General features: G+C 47.1%; 1 protein-coding gene across 1 annotated transcript in view; it reads right to left on the bottom strand.

The window, feature by feature from the left end:
• Setd7 (SET domain containing 7, histone lysine methyltransferase) overlaps window positions 1-7,308 on the bottom strand; it is a 45,243-nt gene extending 37,935 nt beyond the window's left edge. The window contains exon 1 of the mRNA XM_041658909.1: window positions 6,328-7,308. Within this exon, the coding sequence (XP_041514843.1) occupies window positions 6,328-6,367 (40 nt within the window). The 5' untranslated portion in view covers window positions 6,368-7,308. The remainder of the gene's footprint in view (window positions 1-6,327) is intronic.
• Between the last annotated feature and the right edge of the window lie 15,503 nt (window positions 7,309-22,811).

Raw genomic sequence — 22,811 nt, 5'->3', positions numbered from 1 at the left:
AAACAATAACAACAAAAGGACTCGCAAAGCAGAAAAGCTAGGGGACAGATTAGGTTGTTACAGTTCTGGTGTCACTGAGTATTAGTGCTGTGTGAGATCTTGGCACGATTCTCCTGTGAATGCTGCTGGGACAACAAGGTTCTGTGGTATCACAGCCTTAGCTGCTGGGCCTCCGGAGAAGAAAACAACAGCAAAGCTCCTTGCTTGGGGGCCAGGGCTAAAAGCTTTCTTGTCACCTCTTTTCAACCTCACAACACTAGGTGGGACCTGCAAGAGACTGCAGACCACTCTAAATAATAAAAAAAAAAAAGCCTCCGCCCCAAACCCACCAATTTGCTTTCTGTCTAGAGAAAGGCAAACTGGTCGCTCTTTCTCCTCTCTGATGGCAGAATGAGCTAGCTCTAAGAGCTGCAGCTACGGCCGGGCAGTTAAAGGGCTTTCTGTTCTATCCCGAGGACCGTGTTCTAGCACCTCATTGGGCTGCTTAGGAATGCCTGCAACTCTGGCTCCAAGGAATCCCAAACCCTCTCATGCCCTTCCAGGGCACCAGTAGACACATAAGTAATAGTAATTTAAAAAGAAAGGGAAAGAGAAGCTGTTTAGGGGGACAAAGGAGATTAAGTGGGGGGCAGGAAAGTATGGGGCAATATAGCCAAAGTTCAATACATACTTGTATGAAATACTCTTACAATCCAGGACCAAGTATGATGAAAAGAAAATGTGTTTTTTTTTTTTTTTAAAATCAATGTCTCAAGTTTTATGACCATGTAAATGACTGTGCGCTATTGAGCAAGTAGTGTACTGTGATTTTGTTTTTTCTTATATAGCTTTTCAACTTAAAAAAAAAATCTCCAAAAAGAAACAAAGAAACAAGGAAACCACCAGCAATGCCAGGCTCCTTATAGAGAAGTGAAGGAGGTTTTGTGGGCAGGCTGCAGAGAATTGCCAAGATTCTCCGCATCATATCCTGGTTGCGAATTCCTATCCCTTGCCTGAGTTGCCTAACTCAGTGTGGAAACTCTAGTCTTTGCTGAAGACTACAGAATGCGTGGAGTCAGCCAACCACCTTCCAGGCCAGTTCCCACTACACAGAAGGTGGGCACCAGGCCCAAACAACAGGCCAAGTTCACTGGAATGACCGCTTTGTGCTCATAACAGTCCCAGCAAGCAGGCCACCCGGGATCTGTCCACAGACAGACTGAATGATAGCTGGAGAAAAGAAAAAGGAACGTGCCTAAATTTTTTTTCCCATTTTGTTTTAAATATGTTTATCTACCAAACAAATAGAAAGCTAAAAATCTCCCCCCTGAAGTTACCTCTGAGCGGAGATATTTTTCTTAACTTGATAAGATTAGTTTGTTACGAAACTGGCTGTGGATCGGAGATGGGTCCCTGGCCGTCTCCCAGTTACTCACAGAAATCTGACAGTGTGATTATTTTCCTTAGAACAAGAGCTTCTGACCTATGCACACCCCTGGATTTGCTGACAAAACACCTCCTCCTCTCCCTCCACAAAAATCATTTAAGAAAAGGCAAACTCATCGATGCAAGGAGCGTGATTTCTTCCTGCTGCAGCCACAGTGGCTGGGAGAGGCACAGGAACCCAAACGTCAGCAGGTGAGGATCACAGTTTTCATGTGGCCCACACGGAATAGGTACAGTCAGAGCACAGCACACTGTCCCGGGCATACACATGTAGGAGTCAGGCAGATCGGACAGTAAGGGACTGAAAATATCCTTACTGTCTGGAGGAGGTTGGGACAGTAGAACGTGGAACCACTGGCTTTCACTTGGGTTCCTTGTTCTGAGGACTCTGCTATTGTCCCATCTTGAGCATGTTCCCTCAGTGTGTCTTATGAATTTCCAGGCTTTTCTTCTTCTTTTTCCTACTTTCATAACTGCACATCTGATACCGCAAGACCCTGTAGGTGATGGCCTCAGCTATTGCTCTAGCCCTCCAACCGCCTAGTGCATCAGACAACTGAACGTCCCAGTAGCACTCCGACCCTGTCCACAGCTGCGGTTTCAACCCACAGCCTAGGCTCTCAGTCTATGACCCGCTTCCTTTTCCCAGCTCCCCCTTGGGTGTCATCTCTTCTTTTCAGCCCCTTGTTTCAGCCAGAGCCAAAGAGTATTTTCTGGATGGGCCAGACAATTCCACACTGCTCACCTTCACTCACCAAACTCCGCTCTCAGCTCAATTCCGCCACCTCTTCAGGGAAGTCTTGTCCTATCTACTTCTCTAGGCTGCAAGGAATTGTGGGCCTCAGCGTGTGTATGTGTGTGTGTGTGTGTGTGTGTGTGTGTGTATGTGTGTGTGTGTCTGTGCGTGTGCGGGTGCAGAGACCTGGGCTTCAATTCCTAGTGGTTCACAGATGTCCACAATGCTAGTCCCAGGAGACTCACAATGTTCAGAACAAGCAAAACATTCATATACATAAAATAAAATAAATGAATCTAAGCAAAAAATAATTTTAAAGGGAAATGCCTTAAAAAGATAAGAAGATGTATCTGGGTATGGCAATTCAAGCTGTCATTCTGCATCAGGAAGCTGAGGCAGGAGAACTGGGTTACGTAGTGAATTCCAGGTCAGCCTGGGCTACATAATGAATTCTAGGCTAGCCTGGGCTACAAAATACAGACTGAGACATTGTTGGGGAAGAAAGGAAAAAAGGAATAAATGTAGGTAGGCAGGTTTAGAAAGAACAATGGCAATTGACAAAGGAATGTCTCAAGTCTAGCCTGTCTCCCTTCTTTGACAGGTGTTTTTAACTTCTTTAAGTTTCTCTGTAAAATGAGGACAATGTAGTACCCGACTCCTAAGACTGGATGGATAATGTCTGAGAAGCACTTAGCCTAGACGCTGCACACAATAAGAGCTAACAATTACAGAGAGGATGTTAATAATAGCCGTGACAAGGGAACCGGCGGGAAGACAGCGCGTGTACAGAGCTGAGTAGCTAGTGTCGAAGCAGCAAGGTACTCAGACTAGTTTTGGTTAGGAAACGCTCACAGCTGTTTATACCAGTTCAGAGATGTGTGTTAGACTTCAAGCAAAGAGCAGCGCAAAGTGCCAAGGCCAAGGATGTCTGAAGAAAGGCCAAGGAAGCAGTGTCCTCCTGCAAGCCCACACTTGCTCCAGGCACCCTGCAAATCCCAGCCTGGAATGAGTCGAAAGGCTTCTTTCCTTTTCTGACATATTTACTTTATCTTATATGTGTGAGTGTTGGTGCCCACAGGAATGGAGTTACTGGTGGTTGTGGGTTGCCATGTGGGTGCTGGGAGCCAAATCCAGGTCCTCTGTAAAAGCCAATGAAATGCTCTTAAGCACCAAGCCCTCTTCTCTTCCTTTTTTCCTTCCTTCTTCTTTTTTGAGATAGGATGTAACTATCGGTCCAGGTTCTGTTGGTCTAACTCTGTTAGTCTCCCAGCCTCAAGTGATGCTCTCTGACTCAGCCTTCCAAGTAACTGGGACTAAGCGAATGTCCCACTATTCCTGGCCATTCTAAGGACTTTAAAATCTTAGGATTTACTTTTGGGCTGGAGTATGTAGCTCCGTGGCATACTGTCTGCCTAACACATACAGCAAAATAAATAAACGAAATGCTGTTGTTGTTCTTTTAAAAATTCAGGTATAGTTGCTCACACCTGTAATCCTAGCACTCAGGTAGAGGAATGGCTCAAAGTTTGAAGCCAGTGTGGGCTACAGAGATCTTTTTTCAAAGTAAATAAATAAATAAAACCACAAAAAGCAAAACAAGAAAGCTACTCTACTTGTTTACTTTTAGGTAAAATGGAGAGACTGCCCAACGCAAGCCAGGGTTTAAGTCAGCCGTTGCAGCGTGGTTGTTAACCATGCCTTTCTTGCTCAAGTGAACTCCTGATTTATAGTAACACTGTCTACTCATCCTATATAACAAGGCTCTCTGTTTATGTAAAGAAACTTCAAGCTGGGTGGTGGTGGCACACACATTTAATCCCAGCCCTTGGGAGGCAGAGGCGGGTGGATCTCTGTGAGTTGGAGGCCAGCCTGGTCTATGGAGTGAGTTCCAGGACAGTCAGGGCTGTTACACAGAGAAACCCTGTCTCAAAAAACCAGGAAAAAAAAAAAAAGAAGAAGAAGAAAAGAAAAGAAAGAAAAAACTTCAGTGTTTTAAATTCTCTGGAATAACTCACAATCCACATGGAAACAAACTTTTAAGATTATTATTTTGAGACAGGGTCTTGTATATTTCAGGCTTGCTTTGAATTTGCTAAGCGGCTGAGGATGACCTTGAACTCCTTCCTGATCCTCCTGCCTCAGGTGTGTGCCACCGCGCCAGGTTTTTGCTCACGTGGTAGGGTCATAGAGAACAGGGCACATTTTCTAAACAGCAGCACGGGGGGAGTTGGTTTAGTCTGGCATACTATCTATGATCAATGGTTTGTTTTTTAAAATTTTAAGCAAAAAGCAACAACAACAACAACAACACAATAAAAATAGTAAAAAGAAGGAGGAGGGTCTGGAGAGATGGCTTAGAGGCTAAGAGCTCTGGCAGCTCTTCCAGAGGATGGGGGTTCAATTTCCAGCATCCCCAGGGCAGCTGACAGCTGTTTGTAACTCCAGTTTTAGGTGATCTGACACTCTCACACAGACATACATACAGACAAAATACCATTGCACATGAAATAAAAATAAATTAAAAACTAAAAGTAGACAGTTTTAAAAAAGAAAGGAATGAGGGCAACACTAGCAATTTGTTAAGAACTGCTTTTCCTATCCTAACACTAAGGTGCAAGAAGTCAATAATTTGGAAGTTAAAGAAGGCTTCCTGTGGCTGAGTCCTCTGGGCCTCACTAAACCTCAACACTGAGTTTATGGGGAGAAATATAAGCTCTGCAAATTCACATTCCTAGTCTCTTCTAAAGTTCCAATCAAAACCATGCACTTTAAGACCGTTTTAAAAAACTAAATGAAGAAGGGAGTTTTACAACTTACATTAGAATGGATGCCTTTCCAAGAATTCAAAACAAAAAAATCATTCTACTTCATCTCACCCTAAGCCCCCAGAAGCCTGGAAAAGCGGTTATGTTTATGAGCGCATCAGAATGGGATTTCTCCCAATGTAGCACTAACAAATGCATATCCATATGCATTGTGAAACACCGTTGCTTTATTTATTCTTTATCGTTTGTCAGAACCTGTTTATACAAATTAGATCAAAATCAGATTCAACCAGCGATTTAAAATTATTTACTGAGATGCTCGGGTTAACAAATCCGGGAACAACACTATTCGGTCTTGCAAAACATCACGGGAACATTATCGGGGGATAGGATAAAATAAATAATAAATACCCTAGAGACCGTTTTACAGCGTTCATTGTTACAAAATCATAACCTCTCATGACACAAACAACGAGATTGTATAACGTCCCCACCGCGTCTTTTAGAAGTTGGGGGCTGAAAAAAGAGGCGGAGGAACTCAGCAAAACATTGTGGCGACAAAAGTCGGGGGAGGGGTGCTCGAGAAGGGGCGGAGAAACCTGACACCCAGGCGGTGATATCACCCGCAGCCAACAGCTCGGAATTCAGAAAGTTAAGTGTCACCCAGCAATTTCGTTCCAGGCTCGAGCGCCCGCACCCGGCTCGGAAGCAGGGAGGGGGAGGGAGCGGGTGGCTGAGTTCGCCCGGGGGCAGCGCCGACCCGGGCTAGCCGCCTCCGGGAAGCCGTGCGTTCGAGCCCAGTGGGGAGCGGTGTGCACTACCTAGCAATGATTTCATCTTTTTTTCGGAGGAGCGGCCAGGGCTGCCATGTGCCTGGTGGTGTGCAACTGGGTACGCTGCGATGGGAGACCCACCTAGACAGGGCCCTGGTGGCCGCGGGACGCAGCGACTCAGCCAGGAAAGGGCTGGCGGTCGGAGAGGGGAAGTCGAGGTGGCTGAAACGCGGCTGCTCCGCGGAGGTCGCCGGCCTCAAGGGACTGACCTCCGGCGCCCTCCCCTCCTCCATCCCCGCAAGGACCGAGGCCAAGGTGCTGGGGCAGCTTCGCAACTCCCAGGGAGGATGCTGCTGTGGCCCGTCGGGATGCAGGGGCCGAGCCTTCCCAGGGCCGCGGACCCCGCGGGGCCCCATTCCCCGCCTGTGCCCCGCCGCGCCCCGCGCGCTCCCGGCGGCGTGGCGGTGGCAGTGCAGCCCCCGCCCGAGCCAAGCGACCGGCCACCCGCTTAGGGACCGCGGTGACCACCCGCCCGGCCCGGCGCTAGTCACAGACCGCCACTCTTTTCGCGCTCGCGGCCCCAGGCGCCTCCCCCATCCCCCAGGTCCTGGAGAAATGCCGGTCGTACCTTCCACGGCTTCCTCCACCATCTCGTCGTCGCTATCCATGGCGGCTGCGACCCTGCCCAGCACCGGGCCGTGCGGCCGGTTCCCGTCCCTCCGGGTGCTCGCGGCGGCTGAGCGAGCGCTGGGGCTCAGCCCTGCGAGTTTGGAGGAGGAGGAGGGGGGAGGAAGAGGAGGAGCAGTCGGGGCGGTTCGCGCTGCCTCCCCCTACAGTCCTTTCAATTCCTCGGCCTGCCGCGGCTGCCGCAGCCGCCGTCCCTCCTCCCTTCGTCCCCGGTCCCCAAGGCTCCGGGGTGCAGCGGCTGCTGCAACTTTCTCCTGTAATACCCCCTCTTTGTTGTGGAGCAGCTGATCCGCTGACATCACCCGGCGCCGGTGCGCTCCCTCCCTCGTTGATTGACAGTTCCCTGTCCTTTCCCAGAAGTGAGGATCCTTAGAACTGAAGGCGCTTCGGGGCCGCGCCGCCTCTGCTGGGCTGTGGGCAGGCCCGGCTGCGTTTACCTTTTGGCTTGGCGCGCCGCGCGACAGCCACGCGGTCCTGGTCGCCGCCTGCTGCTCAGTAGCACTGGGGATCGCTGGGGTTTCGGCCCTGGGGTTGGTGGGGGCTCGGAGCGCAGCCACCGGTGACTTGGAAATGCGCGGTGCAGGGTTTTCCCACCACTATACCCATCCAGGATAGCTAGAGCTCACACAGAGCTAAGGAAGCGTTTTCTGATGCTCCTGAGCCTTGACTTCCTCTCGCCCTCGCGCTATCACTTCACCAGGCTTGCCACCACCCGGAGCTACAAAGTGCCGCGCGCACAGGAGCGCAAATGCCCCCCAAAGCCCAGCGTCGTCTCCACAATCCAGTTTCCCAGACTCTAGGGGACGACCTGCACTCCGAATTCACCCACCACCACCACCACCGCAGGTCCCACCCAGGAGTCCCCAGTCTCCACCCTCTTTCGCATCTCCAGCCCCCTGAGGAGATTCAGGAATTCATCAAACCCAACTGGCAGCAGGCTGGTTAATCAGGCCTCACCCGAGGCTGGGCAGGTTCCCTCTCGCCCTTGTCTTGGAGACGGAGCCACCAAGTGGAGAGCTGGAGCCAGGACCCTGTATCTCGCGCGCCTCCTCTCGCCTCCCGTCCAGTACGTGTGATGTCTCTAGATGTTTCTCTGGTTTCTCTAAGTACCAGCCACTTGGCAGATTCGGCGTCTTTGAGAGAAGAAAACCCGATCCCCACCCCAGTCACTTAAGAGTGTCATTATGACTCTGTGTCTTACAGGTGGCAGTAAAGGACCGCTTTAAATAGCGGGTTAAATGAATGCAGATGTACACAATGTACCGTGGAATTACCGGGTGCCAGTCTGGCCTTCTGCCAAGAACAGCCACCGCGGTGGGTGGGAGAGGTGGGGCAGGAAGCAAAGAAAGTTGTTCCATTTGATTTTGTGAACAATGCACGAGGCCCGGATTTCAAAGTACTTCCAACGTCTGAGAGAGGCAGTATTCCCCCCTCCCCCCCAACTTCTTATTTTTAAGACAAGGTCTTTTGTAGCCCAGGCCTCTAACTCACTAACTCACTGTGTACCAGGAAGATGTTCTTGAACTAATGATCTTCCCGCCTCCACATCTCCCCAGTGCAGCAATTACAAGCATTGGCCAGCACGCTGAATTAAAATGATACCGAAGAATCAATCCGGGTTCTTCCATGCTAGGAAAATACTCTACCAACTGAACTGCATCCCTGGCCTTATAAGTCAGGTTTAAAAGACAAATAAACAAACAAACAAACGGGGGCAGTGGCTCACACCTTTAATCCCAGCAGTGGGAAGGCTGAGGCATGCTGATCTCTGACTTCAAGGCAAGCCTGGTCTATGCAGCCAGTTCCAGGTCAGACAGGGACAGAGAAACCCTGTCTTGAAGCGGGGAGAGGCAGGAGCATCTAAGAGAAAAATTCTAGAGATATAGTTCCCAGTATTATCAAGAACTTTAGCTCCACACTGATGACCCCTTTAGACAGTGGAAGGTTGTGGAAAGTCAGGGCTAGTGACCCTTACCTCCCCAATGTGTATGAGTTTCTCTTCCTGGACATTAGACGGTCTACTCACATGGGCAGAGACTCCTCTGGTTTAGGCTGGATTAGCCTTTGAACCTTTAGCCTAGGTTACACCCCTGTAGGGTCCTCTGGTTCAGGCTATACTATTCTGAAGTCTTCCAGACCACTTTGAGATCTATCTCAGGCCTGACCTCCTTAAGGTCTCCCAGGGCAGGTACCTGGGCCCGTGGACTCCACAGAAATCTGTTCCTGCCGTGACAGATGAAAGAACACCTTTAGATTATAATTTAAATTTTAGTTAATTATAAATTCAAATTTAATTTAAAAAGATATAAATAAAATAAATAAAAAAGATTTTTATTTGTGTGTGTGAGAGACAGAGACGGAGAGACAAAGAGACTCTCTGTGGGTGGATGCTGTGTGTATAGGGATACCTAAGGAGGCCAGGGAGCATCAGAATTCAGAAGCTGAAGCTACAGACTGTAGTGAGCTCTTGGATGTGTGGGTGCTGGGAACAAAACTTGGGTCTTCTAGAAGATCAGCAAGTGCCCCATATTACATCATTTTAAAACATGAACTACAGAAGCAGGATTTTACTGAGTGTGGTCATGTACATATGTGTGTATGTGTCTGTACGTGTGTGTGTGTGTGTGTGTGTGTGTGTGTGCTCGCTAGCCAGAGCACAACCTCAGATGTCCTTCAGGTAATGTTAAATTTTTTTTTTTTGACAGACTGTCTCACTTGCCTGGAACTCACAAAGTAGACTAGATCTCAGAAATCTACCTGTTTCTGCCTTCCCAGTGGCTGGGACTACACCCGTACACCTCCGAATTTGTCTTTTTTCTTTGAAAGCATGTGTCCTAGAGATAGAACATTCCAGGCCTTATCTGATTTTTGAAAGGGCACCTACTGCTTCATCCCTTCCAGGTTTTGATCTATATGACATTTCATATATTTAATTATTTTCATAATAATTATTATATTAATTTTTATATTAATTATATTGATTACATTTAGTTATTATATTTAATTATTTTCAATTTTTACATATCACCGCTCTGCTTACCAAAGAATATCAGATACTCACCTCCGTCAGCTACTGGACAATAAAAACGCTGAAAATTGAAGGGAGAAGCACAAATAATGTATTTCTCTTCTGAAAGGGGGGTAATGTCAGGGCAGGAAATGTCTGTTCAAAACACAGTGAGACATGGGCTCCTGGTGGGAGGGTATATATGATGGGGGGCTGGGTGAGATGGCGGATCTGTCACAAGTGTTACCCCTCTGCCCTGTGCAAGTATCTATCACCTTCTTCCCTATAGAGTTCTTCATAGAGAACTCGTTTTGCGAGCTCCCCTTCCACTTGGCCTCCCACCAGGTTCCCCTGTCACCCTCTGTCCCTGCCAGTGTGGTCATGGGCTAGAATATCAGTGAAACTCTTATTCAGAGGCAGTGTGCAGCAGCAATAGAAAGCTGCCTGGTCCTAACTCAGGTTCTCGCACAGTAGGATGTGTACAAGAGAGCCAGCGGGAAGCTCTGGTATGAGACTCGCTTGCATACTCACAAGGAGCCCTGGTTTTTTTTTCCTGCTTTTATTTATTAATTTATTTTGATTAATTGGTTTTTGCGGTATTGAGGTTTCATACATGGAAGCAAGCATGTTATCACTACTCCTAACCCTTTGACGGTGGATTCAGGCAGGCTTCTTTCTTTCTTTCTTTCTTTCTTTTTTTTTTTTTTTAATTTTCGAGACAGGGTTTCTCCGTTGCTTTTTGGTTCCTGTCCTGGAACTAGCTCTTGTAGACCAGGCTGGCCTCGAACTCACAGAGATCCGCCTGCCTCTGCCTCTTGAGTGCTGGGATTAAAGGCGTGCGCCGCCACCACCACCCGGCGGCAGGCTTCTTTCTATTAGCTGAGCACACACCCCCACAGCCCCTCACTGGTGGATTTTAGACAGGACTCTAGCACTGAGCCACCACTCCCCCAACCCTCTGTCTCCTAGTGAGCATGCTACTGCTAAGCCATTACCCCAATGCACGGGATGACTTTTCTAAGCTTCTCTGGTTTAGCTTCCACTGTCCCAACTCATGTGGTCCATATATCTCTCCAGACTCTGTGTGGGAAACCAAAGTCCCCCCTCCACCGTCTAAAACAATCAAAGCACCCGGCTACTTTGAGTCATTCCCCAACTCATGGCTTTCCCCGGAGAACTCACAAGATTCTTCTTGCAAAAGTGATCTCACTGGGGCTGGAGAGATGGCTCAGTGGTTAAGAGCATTGCCTGCTCTTCCAAAGGTCCTGAGTTCAATTCCCACCAACCACATGGTGGCTCACAACCATCTGGCGCCCTCTTCTGGCCTTCAGGCATACAGACAGAATATTGGATACATAATAAATAAATAAATATTTAAAAAAAAAGTGATCTCACTTTCACAGGGAATATATTTCTATGATCTTTCTGTATTTAAGGCGCTTCCCCTATCCAAGGTAAACAAGCTTTGTGAGTTAACAGCTGTGCGTTTGGAGCACCCCGGGGAAACACTCAATGTGGCTTTGCTTATCTTGGGGGTTAGTAAAAAAATTACTCCTCCGCTGCCCCAGCGGATTAGGGTTGGAAGACCCCAAGCATCCTTCAGGCCCAGGTGTCCCAGCAGATCAGGATCGAAGGCCTCAAACATCCTTTCGGTCCAGGTGCTCCTGGGAGTTGAGGGGCTTCCAAGGTTAGACAGCAGGAGCTCTTTTTTTCGGGGGGGGGGGGGGGAAGGGAAGGAGTTAAATTATTTTCTGTGTATAAGTGTATGCCTGCTTGTGTGTATGCACATCACCTGCATGTCTGGTGCCTGTAGAAGCCAAAAACAGGGCTTTTAAAACTCCTCTGGAACTGGAGTTAAAGACTGTGATGAGCTGCAATCTGGATTCTTGGAATTTAACATGGGGCGACCTCTGGAAGAGCAGCCAGTGACATTAACCACTGAGCTATCTCTTCAGCTCCATTCGGCAGCTCTTTTTGCTACTGTTTTTGAGAAAGGTTTTTTTTCTTTTTTTTTAATGGTTGGTTTGGAATTTGTTATGTAGCCCAGGCTTGTCTTTAATTCCCATTTATCTACCTGTGACAGCTTTCAGTGCACTGGGGTTAGAGGCATGGTGCTACCCCATGACCCGGTGAAGGAATTTTTTTTTTTAATTTTAATTTTGTTTTCTATTTTTTTAAATTTATTTTTGAGACAGAGTCTCACTTAGCCCATGTTGGTCTCAAACTACTGATCCTCCTACCTTTAACTGGAATACAGGTATGTGCTATTGACCTGGTCTATGCTATACTGGAGATGGGACCCAGAGCCTACCTAGCTACATCCCCAACCCAGGAACTGTGAAGCAGTCAAGTCCCATTTGATTCTGGTTATTCTTTAATAAGGTCTTTTTCTGGACTGGAGAGATGGCTCAGTAGTTAGAAACATATACTGCTCTTCCAGAGGGACCAGAATTTGCTTCTCAACACCTGCATCAGGAGGCTTACAACTGCCTGTAACCCCAGGGGATCATGGGTACCGCACCCCCACCCCACTCCCCACCGCTGGTCACAGACCCACATACATAAATGATAATAAAATAGTGTGATTGAATTTTCGCCTTGTAAGAACTAGCAACTGGGTGATAAAATGCCTTATACAGCGGAAAATTGGTCTTTACCAATGCTCCGCTCAAACCTACTTGGTCTAGGTTGCGGGTAGAGAGGGGAGGGTGGGGGAAGTGAGTCGGGGCTCACGGTTTAAGCGAAGCAAATCATCAAAGCCCAGCACCATAAGGGAAGAGGGAAAGGGCTGAATCCAGGCTGAATAGCAAACGGAGCGTTCACTTTTTCTAGCGCCATCTTTTCCTAGGATGAAGGAAAACGCAAAGGGAGGGCCGGAGAGGCCATTTTCTTGACCTCAGGAGGCATGGGCTCTTATGAGGACCACGGTTCCCGGGTTCTGAATCACTAAATCACACCAGTCCAGTGCCTAACTGTGTTAGTGACATCTACGAAAGCTGGAGGAGATGTGGGAGGGCCAGGGACAGGCATGCCCGGGAGAAGGGCATGGGGGAGGGGGCTGCATGAAAGGGGCCATGGACGCGTGCTGAGTTGTGGTCAGGGAGAACAAGAACTCAGGGCAACACATGAAGATGCCAGGGAGCAAGGCAGGGGAGGAGAAACCTCATCCTGCCGGAAATAGACGTGGCTGCCGTTAGGAGAAGACTCATAAATTTAGGGTGACCTGATTTGATTATGGCAACAGGAAATGCAGGGAGGTTGGGGTGGGGTGGGGTGGGGAAGTGAATTAAATAACAGCGAGGACTTCCCAGTTGCCACGGCGTTAAAATACCTCCAGCCACATTAAACATCTTTGTCTTCTTTTGCTTGATTCCTGTTCTGCCGACAGGCCCATGTTCCTGCAGTGTATCTAGTAAACTAAATTTAGACCCTCGGGGACAATGGGAAAGAGACCATGTGGCCCAGATCTCTGTCTTCATGTACTATAGGCTATATCTCTATCTGTGATATATTTGGATCTTTTGCCTGTTGCCGTCTCAGATCTGAAAAACGATAGATTTGGGTCTAGTGAAGCTGCCAAACACAACTTGGGGGGTGGGGGGTGGGGAAGAGGCCACATTGGAAACTGTATTGCAACTGCCTTAGCAGTAACTTCAGAAAAATCGATAAGATGCAGATTGAAAAAGAAATACCCTTACCGTCAAAACCAAACGTGCTTCCTTAAGAACGATTTGGTTTTCCCAGCTTTTGAAATGCATGGCCTTTGGCTACAATTGCCACGATTAGAGGGTGGGGATAAAGTGCTTGGCTTGTAAGTACCAGGGCCTGACTCCGTCCCCAGAATCTATATTTTAAAAAACAAAACGAGAAAAAGAAACAAACAAAAGAAAAATAAAATGCCCAAACAGGTTTAGTGACACATGCTTGTAACCCAGCACTGGGGGTAGGGAAAGACTTGGATGGATACCTGGGCTCACTGGGCAGCCAGCTTGACTGATGAGTGAGTCCCAGGTCCCACTGAAAGACTGTCTCAAAAACAAGGTGGACAGCACCTGAGGAAGGACACCAGAAGGAGACCTCTGGCTGCCACATGCGTGTGCACGCACACTTCCACACATATGAACACATATAGGTAACAAGGTCTCGCAATTGCCCTACCGAAATGCAGACACTGCAGAAGAATCAATCGTTGCATACTCTTGAGTTTGTGGGACACTGGGATTGGAACCCAAGGAGTATACTCCTTTAACGTTGGAAGACTCAGTATGGAGTTGGGGGGCGGGGGTGGTGGTGGTGTGAATGGCTTTAATGCCAGCACTCAGGAGGCAGAGACAGAGGTTGGTGGATCTCTGAGTTCAAGGTCAGCCTGATCACAGAGAGAGTTCCAGGACAGCCAGGGCTACACAGAGAAACCCTGTCTCAAAAAACTGAGGGAGGGGAGCAGAGAAAAATGTATAACTCAATAAAGTAAATAAAAAGTTAAAAAGAGAAAACCAAGGGAGAGGGGGAAAAGATGGTATGAATAAAAGATCAATTTCATTTGACATATGGGGCTGGAGAGATGGCTCAGCAGTTAAGAGCACTGCCTGCTCTTCCAAAGGTCCTGAGTTCAATTCCCAGCAGCCACATGGTGACTCACAACCATCTGTTATGAGACCTGGTTGATCATCCTTATCAACTTAGATCATGAAACCCAATATGGACAAGTTCAACAGAACCGCCATATATGGGCTGTCCATGCATGTTTCAGCATTGCCAGGGCATAAATTTTATTCATTTTCTCCACATTTGACGGACTGACTAAATATGTCGCAACAGTCTCCTGGACTCACACAAACTACATCACAGAATGATATACATACATATCTGAGTTATGACTGACAGATAAGAATTCTCGGACTGTCCTGGCAAGTACAATCTCTTTTTGAAGATGAAGATGAGTGTGTTTGAGAAGACAAGTTTCTTTCTTTTTCTTTTCTTTTCTTTTCTTTCTTTCTTTCTTTCTTTCTTTCTTTCTTTCTTTTTCTTTTTTTTTGAGGCAGGGTCTCTGCATAGCCATGGCTGTCCTGAAATTCACTCTGTAGACCAGGCGCCTTGGCATTGAACTCAGAGATCTTCCTGCCTCTGCCTCCTGAGTGCTGGGATGAAAAGTGTGAGCCACTACTGCCTGGCTGAGAAGACAAGTTTCCTGCACACATTTGCTCAGGCAGCTTGGAGTTAGGATAAATGAAAACCGTGTGAGCCACACGAGAGATGCCGAGACATAAAAGCGTCAGGCTCGATTTCACCCACTCCTCCTTACATTGTTTTAGAGGCTCCCGAGATTTTGAGTCTTTTTCCCATTCTCCACGTCTGTGTAGCCAACATAACAGACGGTCACTTTTATTTGCTTCTCTCTTATTTTGATGGATTGAACTCAGGGCCTCAAGCATGGCAAGCATTCCCTCATCACTGAGTTCTCCACACGACCTTGGTTTTCTAGTCTATTTTATGTGCATGAGTGTTTGGCGGCATGTATGTTTATGTACCGTGTGTGTGCCTGGTACCCCAGAAGGTCAAAAGAAGGTGCTGGAGTCCTTGGAAATGGAGTGACAAATTAGTGAGAGCCACCATGTGGATGCTGGGAATTGAACCTGCGTTATCTTCTAGCTCCCCTCCCCACATCTTAATTTTTAAAGCCATAACCACATCTCTTTCTCTTTCTGATTAGTTAAGTCACTCTAGGGGAATAAGATATCCATGCTTCTGTTCCTTCACTATCTTGGCTTACTCTGGCTGAATTCTAGTCAAATGTGTTGTGTGTGCCGGTTTTTCTAATAGATCTTTCAGAGAGCAAACGGGTCCTCCCAATCTCCTTGAGTCCTCTCACTTTTTGTATGGTATGAACCATCACCGGTGGTGTGGTGGCTACCACTGACCACTTGACAAGGATTTGATGTCACCGAGGAGACACACCTTTCGGTGCGTGTCTGTGAGAGAGTTGCTAGCCCGGGTTCACTGGACTTATGTGTGTCACACTCAGTGTGTAAAGGTCAGACAACTTGCAGGAATTGGTTCTCTCCTCCCACCATGTGGGACCAGGGATCCAACTCAGGCTTGGTGGCAAGAGCCTTTATCTGCTGAGCCATCACACCAGCCCTGAGTAGTTTTGAAACTTGATTGAATAGCTCTTAAGCTCGACTTCAGTAGAAGATAATGTCATGTCGCAATGTTAAAAGGTCGGACAAACCTAGATGCTGCCATTTCTTCCTGGCATGTCCTTTGCTGTGGGGATTGTCAGTCTCTGGATCTAGAGTGTCCTTTTAGGTCATTTAAGGTCCTATTGATTCTCTTTGCTGATTCTATAGATTCATTCCTAGGAAAGATGTTTCTGGCCAACCTTCTGGAGTATCTTTCAGACAGATTGAAAGAGCTCAGTTCAAACACGTCTATCTTCGGGATGGAGGGACACAAGACAAGCGACCCAGAGGCAGGCTTTGTATTGTCTCCTTGGACAAGGGCCCATTGATTAGTGTGGCCATGGGAATGGGTCTTCTGCAAGTCATCATCACCCTTCCCAGCCTGGCAGCTGAGGAATGCCTGGGCTGGAATATCCATGTGCTGCCCAGCAGAGTGGGGTGCCTCATCACTGCTGGCCTGTAAAAGTGCCTTCTCCACACCCCCTCACCCTGCCGAACTCTCTCTCTCTCTGTCTCTTTGGGTTCCTCTCCCTGTACAAATATAGCAAGAGGTTGCATGGAAACCATGGTCTTTCACGGGCAGAGGTAGATGACAGGCAGTCCTCTAAAAATGAGGACTCAGAGTTTGGGCATTATTTGGGGTGTGTGTATGTGTGTATGTCATCTTGCTAATAAAGTCATTTTTATCCAGGTACCATTTCTATTGGTGCATATTCTTTCAAGGTTTAGACGAGATTTAAGCTGATTAGAAAGTCAGTTGACATCATTTCCTTTGTACCTCATGGCCGTCATTGAGGAAGAGCGCCTTCAAGACTCTTCCCAGGACCTCACAACTAAGATATGACCAATGAGACAAAAACTAGGGTTCCATAAGGCTTCAACTGCCATCCATTCTTCATAAATAGGACCTGGAACCTTCGAGGGGTTGGCAGGGTTAGCAGGTCTAAAGGGAGGAAGGAATGGCACTTAGACATGGTCTGTAATGTCTCAACAAGTTGGGTCATAAGACTTAATTCTAAAAATTATCTTTTGAAATCCATTTATAGATGAGGAATTCAGAACCTCAGTGTTAAATAACTTCCTGCCATCACGTATGTAGTGAGAGTGGGACCGTATAGGTATCGAAACTCTTCATTCTAGGAGAAGGCTGGGTAAGGGAAAAGTTCTGGAAGACATATCACATCATCATGTTAGTCTGTGTGCGTGTGCGTGCATGTGGGCATGCATGTCTCCCTATATGTGTATGCATGATATCTGTTTTGTTATGTGTAATTTTACTATGTTAAAGTTAAAACTTTCCTTTTTATTTAAACAGAAAAGGGGAGGTGATGTGGGATTCCCCTCTGTCTGCTGTGAATATCATTGGTTAATAAAGGAACTGCTTTGGGCCTATAGCAGAGCTATAGGGGAACAGAGCTAGGTGGGGAAAACTAAACAGAGGAGGAAGGGAGGAAGAAGGTGGAGTCAGAGAGAAACCAGGCAGTGATACCAGATGGAACTTTTCCCAGTAAGCCACAGTCTTATGGTGATACACAGATTAATAGAAATGGGTTAAATTAATATGTAAGAGTTAGCCAATAAGAAGCTAGAGCTAATGGGCTAAGTAATGATTTAATTAATACAGTTTTTGTGTGGTTGTTTCGGGTCTGAGCTGCCGAGCAGCTGGGAACACACAAGCGGCCTTCTTCCTATACTCACTGATTTGGAAAGACTAGCTTAGTCATCAAGCCCCAGAGATTCTCCTGTTTCTGCCTCCCGATTATAGATATGTATATGCTGCTAAGTCCAGATGTTGGTTTTGTTTTTCATTTCATTTATTTATTATCTATCTATCTATCTATCTATCTATCTATCTATCTATCTATCTATTGTTTTTTTGAGACAGGGTTTCTCTGTCACTTTGGAGCCTGTCCTGGAGCTAGCTCTTGTAGACAAGGCTGGCCTCGAACTCACAGAGATCCACCTGCCTCTGCCTCTTAAGTGCTGGGATCAAAGGTGTGTGCCACCACTCCCGGCTGTAATGTGTGTCTTAAAATGAGTGCAAAAATAATGTATCAGAGGCTGAAGACACGACTCTGTAGTCAAGAGCAGACATTGCTCTCACAGGGGACCCAGGTTCAGTTCCCAGAACCCATGTTGGGCAGCTCATAAATGCTTGTAACTCCAACTCAAAGGGAATCTGATGTCTGTGGTCTCCACTGGCAGCTATTCTCACATGCACATACCCACTCCCAGACTCGCATAATTAAAAACAATTAAAATAAAAGTTAAATAAACAACATACTAAATATTAATGTGGTTTGAATGTGTGATGTCCCGCCTAGACTCATGTGTGCGGTGATATTTTGTTTTTGCTCTAACAAATAAAGCTTGCCTAAAGATCAGAGGGTGGAGCTTGCCACTAGTTAACCGTAGTGGCTGGTAGTGGTGGCACACACCTTTATCCCAACACTCAGGAGGTGGAGGTGGAAGCAGGAAGATCAGGAGTTCAAGGCCACCCTGGGCTACTTGAGATTCAACCAGTCTAGAAGAGAAGCAGAGCTCACACCTTTGATCCCAGCATTCAGGATCTCATGCCTTTGATCCCAGCACTGGGGAGATGGACATGAGTGATATTGATGGGCGGAAAGAGGAATAGAAGGGAGGAGGAGACAAGAACTCAGCCCATTCGGTCTGAGGATTTTGTAGAGGTAAGAACTTTAGTGTCTGGAGACTTTACTTCTCTGATCATTCAGCTTTCACCTATAACCAGGTTTTTATTAATAAGATCAATTAGATTAACGCTACACATGTGTGTGAACGCTTGGTCCCCAGTTGGTGAGTTACTTTGGGGAGGCTGTGGAACATTCAGGAGAGCCGGGCCAGAGGAAACGAATCACTGTGGGTAGGGCCTTAGGCGTTACAGCCTGGCCCTGCTTTCTGTTCACGCTCCACTTCCTGTTCACGCTCCACTTCCTGTTCATGCTCTGCTTACTTCCTGAATGTGTAGGCCAGCCAACCCCCAGCACTCACCACCACGCCTAGCCTGCTTGCTGTTGGCTGTTTTCCCACCACGAGGGGCGACATGCCTCTGGAGCTGTTAGACAAAATAAACCGTTTTCCCCACTCAGTTGTTTTTGTTGGGTGTTAGCCCAGCGATGAGGGAGTAACTTTGACAACTACAGGCATTTGACTTTTTCTGCTTACATCCCTAAACGTCAACATGTCCAATCAGGCTAGTTAAGGGAAAATGATGTTGTTCTAAAATCAGCGGTCAAATTCTAACGTCACCCCTTTGTTTGGGGGCACAGGTGTCCCCACTTCAAGAGCAGCTTGTTTCTGAAAGCAGCAGAGCCCCCTGGAGGAGGAGCAGGCTCTGGGGCTATCGTGGTAACTGTGCCTTCTGGGAACTTGTCTCTCTGTGTGTTAACAGCTACAAAATAGAGAAGCAGTCACATTCTCAAGTCATTTTTTAAGATCTTCCCATGTAACTGAGCTGGTCTGGACCTTGGTATAGACCAGAATAGCCTTAAACTTTTGGTAATCCCTCAGCCTCAGGTTTCTGAGTACTGGGATTGCGTATGTATGTGTACCTCTGCGCCCACCTTCCTTCAACTGTACCTAAAAACAGACAGACAGACAAAAGGACAAGGCCATAGGTGTTGACCTTGTTGACTGAGTACCGTGTCAATGTTCTTCCCAGGCTATCCAGTTCGTCCAGAAACTTTTCTATAGTACCAGTAACTTCAAGGTCAGGTGACAGGGGACTCCAGCCAAGTCTCAAACCCTTTGAAAAGCTGTCTGATTTCTTAATCTTACTTGGTCACATCTGCCTGAGATGGAGGTGATTATGATGCCTGCTTCACTGGGTAATGGAGAATGTTAAACCTGTCTGTAAATCTAGAAATAAATGGCAGCCATTATTATTACTATTAACTATTGTTATTGTTATTTTATTCCTGATGTTGTGTGACAGGGTCTCTTCTATCCCAGGCTGGCCTTAAACTCACTGCATAGCTGAGGATAACCTTGAACTCCTCACCCCATGACCTCCACTCCACCCAACAAGATAATATTTCAACTGTACATAACATGCTTGGCCAGATTTATCAATTATAAGATGGATGGACCCAAACCAAGGTCTTTCTCATAAAAAAGCAATTGTAATATCTTGATCAGATTTCTTTGCGTGTGTTTGTGTGTGTGTGTTTGTGTGTGTGTGTGTATGTTTGTGTGAGCACACCATCATGCCTGGTGTATGTGGTGCCGGGATTGAACCCAGGTCTTTGAGCATAGACAACTACTCTACCAATGAACTACATTTCCGCCTTTGAGCAAGGTTCTTGAGAGATGCTTTAGGGGACCCTGAGGATGCCCTCCTTCCCTGGAGTAATGTAAAGTAGGCTGTAGTCCTGGCAGGGCTCCGGTTGAACTTTAGGAGCTGAATGGCACCATCCCTAATTCCAAAAGCTTTCTATTTCTCTTCTGGTCTTTGCAGTTGAGTTGTAGTAACAGAGGGGAAAAGATGAACTGCGCGTTAGTCTGCTCTTCATCCTTCAAAGATGATGCCCAAATGCCATTTATATCCCAAATCTTCTGTCTTTGAAGGCTCTGAATTCTTTGATGGAGTGGTTGTCACTCAACGGCAGCCTATCAATAATGAATGTTCTAGACCAGCTGCAGACTCAGATCATTTCTTCTCTCCGAGCCCGGCTTACTATGTAAAAGAAAACAAAAACAATAGAATTCTACATTGCCTGGAACCATGGACTTGGACTGTTTGTGTTGGGGATTAACACTGAGCCAGTTTAGCCAGCTGTTACGTAGCAAACATCCTCGGCTTCTACGTGGGCCAAGCACATTGTTAAAGGGGAGAGTTACATTACTTTTCCATCTTTCCTTCAGTAGATCCATATCAAACACCCGGATGCAGCAAGGGATGACTTGGAGTCATGGAGTAAACCACAGAAAACCACGCTTCTTCCTTTGCCTCCTCAGAGTCAAAAGAACCAGCCAAGAGTCAAGTGGCCCAAGTGGTCTCCGCCTGTGGTCTCCTAGCTCATGAGTCGACCCCTGCTACCAGTCTGTCAGGAAGGAGAGCTGTTATCACGCCTGTTGCACACACAGGAATGTCAGGCTGCTGAAAGCGGCAGCATGTTCTGTGGTCACATGGTGAATGAATAACAAACACAGGGAAAGGGGCCAGGGTTCTGGCCCTTCCGGTTTTACTGCCTCTTTAAATCCTCAAATTCAGTCAGAGCCGAGTGTGAACAGGCTCCCTGATTAGCATGCCTCCTTAAGGGAAAGGACCCTCGTTTCTCGTTTCTCCAATCGTCTACTGCAAACCTGCCTTTTAATTTCAGTGATCAAGGCCTAGAAGGAGGCCGAATACATCCTGTTCCTCAGGCACACAAATGAGTCTGTTCTTTTAGAGGCTGGTATTTCACAGCAACTGCTGACAGAGCCTATACTGGCTGGGACTGCAGCTGCTGGTGAGCAAATGTGTATTATTTATAGCTGTGTGTGTGTGTGTGTGTGTGTGTGTGTGTGTGTGTGTGTAAAGGATGGAATTTCTTCCTTCTGAGAAGTATTGATACCACAACAGGAAGTGATCTCAGTCAGAGACAATGCTATCACCAGAATCAAGTCTACTGTTCTCAGATTTGCGAATGAGTCAGAATCACCTGGAAGGGTTTTCTAGAACACAGTGTATCTGATGTGGAGGCTCAGGCCTGCGACTCCAGCACTGAGAAGGTACAGGCAGGAACACTACAAGTTCAAGGTCAGCCTGACCTGCGTTAGAAAGATTTGTGTCTCAGGACAAAATGCCCCACAGGGCTGGGAAGATTGCTCTGTCTGTAAAGTCCTTGTAAGCAGGCACGAGGACTGGAGTTCAGATTCCTAGTGCCCACACAAACGTCAGGTGGTTGTGGTGCCCCCTGTCCTCTCAGCATTGGGAAGGCAGAAATTGTGGTGGTTTGGCTAGGAACGGCCCATAGACTCATGTGTTTCAATACTTGGCCATAGGGAATGGTACTATTAGGAAGCATGTCACGGCGGGGCAGACTTTGAGGTCTCAGATGCTCAGGTTATGCCCATTATGACACATAGTTCCCAGTTTCCTGCTGCCTTCAGATCGAGATGTAGACCTCTCAGCTCCTCCAGCACCATGTCTGTCAGCATGTCGCCATATTTGCGGACATGACAATAACGGACTGAACCTCTGAACTGTAAGCCAGTCCCAATTAAACGTTTTCCTTTATAAGAGTTGCCAATGTCTTGGTGTCTCTTCACAGCAGTAGGAACCCAAACTAAGAGAGAGATGGCTTAGTGGGTTAAGTGTTGACTGGTCTTTTGTTGAGTCTGGATGCTGGGGAGAACCCATGTAAGTTGAGGTTGACTGTCTTCCTCTATTGCTCTGAGATAGGATTTCTCTCCCTGGCATTCACCAACTGGCTAAGCCAGCTGGCCCTGGAGCTCTTACAGCCCTTCTCTCTCTGCCTCCCAGGGATGGGGGAAGTACTTTCACACCTAACTTTATACCTGGGTGCTGAGGCTCTGAACTCAAGCCCCATGCGTGGTGCGGCAAACTCTCCTTACCCTCTAAGCCATCTCTCTAGCCCACAAGTGACTCCTTTTGTAAGAATTGTACTTTTCAAGGATGGTGAGATGCTCAGTGGGTGAAGGTGCCTGCTAGGCCTGAAGACCTCGGTTTATGACCCCGATTACACAGTAGAAAGAAGAGAATTGACTCCTGCAAGTGTTCCTGTGATCGCCACTCAAGGGCCACGGCACTTGTGTACTCACACGTATACACATAGAATAAAAAAAAAACTTACTATAATTAAAAATAAAAAAAATGATGCTTTGCTATATGTGTATGTCAATCCATTTTCTCATTCTCAGCTTTGTGTGTTGCGTTTTCCTCTTTTTTCTTGGTTAGGCTGGTGAATTATTTACTGAAGTTGCTGTATTGTTTTGTTTGTTTTTTTTTTTTCAGTGACTCACCCCTTCCTGTCCCTCCTCTGTCTTACCCTACCCCTCCCCTGTCTTTCTTTGGCCATTGTCTCACTTTGAGCTTAACACTGGTTTAGAACTCATTCTGCGGCCCGGGCTGGGGTTCCCGGCACGCGTTCCTATGCCTAGCTTTGAGAGGCTTTCCTCATCTTAGGAAACGCTTGCTGTACAAACCACAACAAAGGCAGCTGGTATGAAACCCATAGAATGTTATCTCCCAGCAGTTAGTTCTGCTGATTTTGC

This window comes from Microtus oregoni, unplaced genomic scaffold, assembly GCF_018167655.1.
Source record: "Microtus oregoni isolate MIOR12 unplaced genomic scaffold, Mior012 000010F_ref0000083, whole genome shotgun sequence".
NCBI lineage: Eukaryota > Metazoa > Chordata > Mammalia > Rodentia > Cricetidae > Microtus > Microtus oregoni.
The sequence above is the reverse complement of the archived record's forward strand: the minus strand, read 5'-3'. Positions and strand labels throughout refer to the sequence as shown.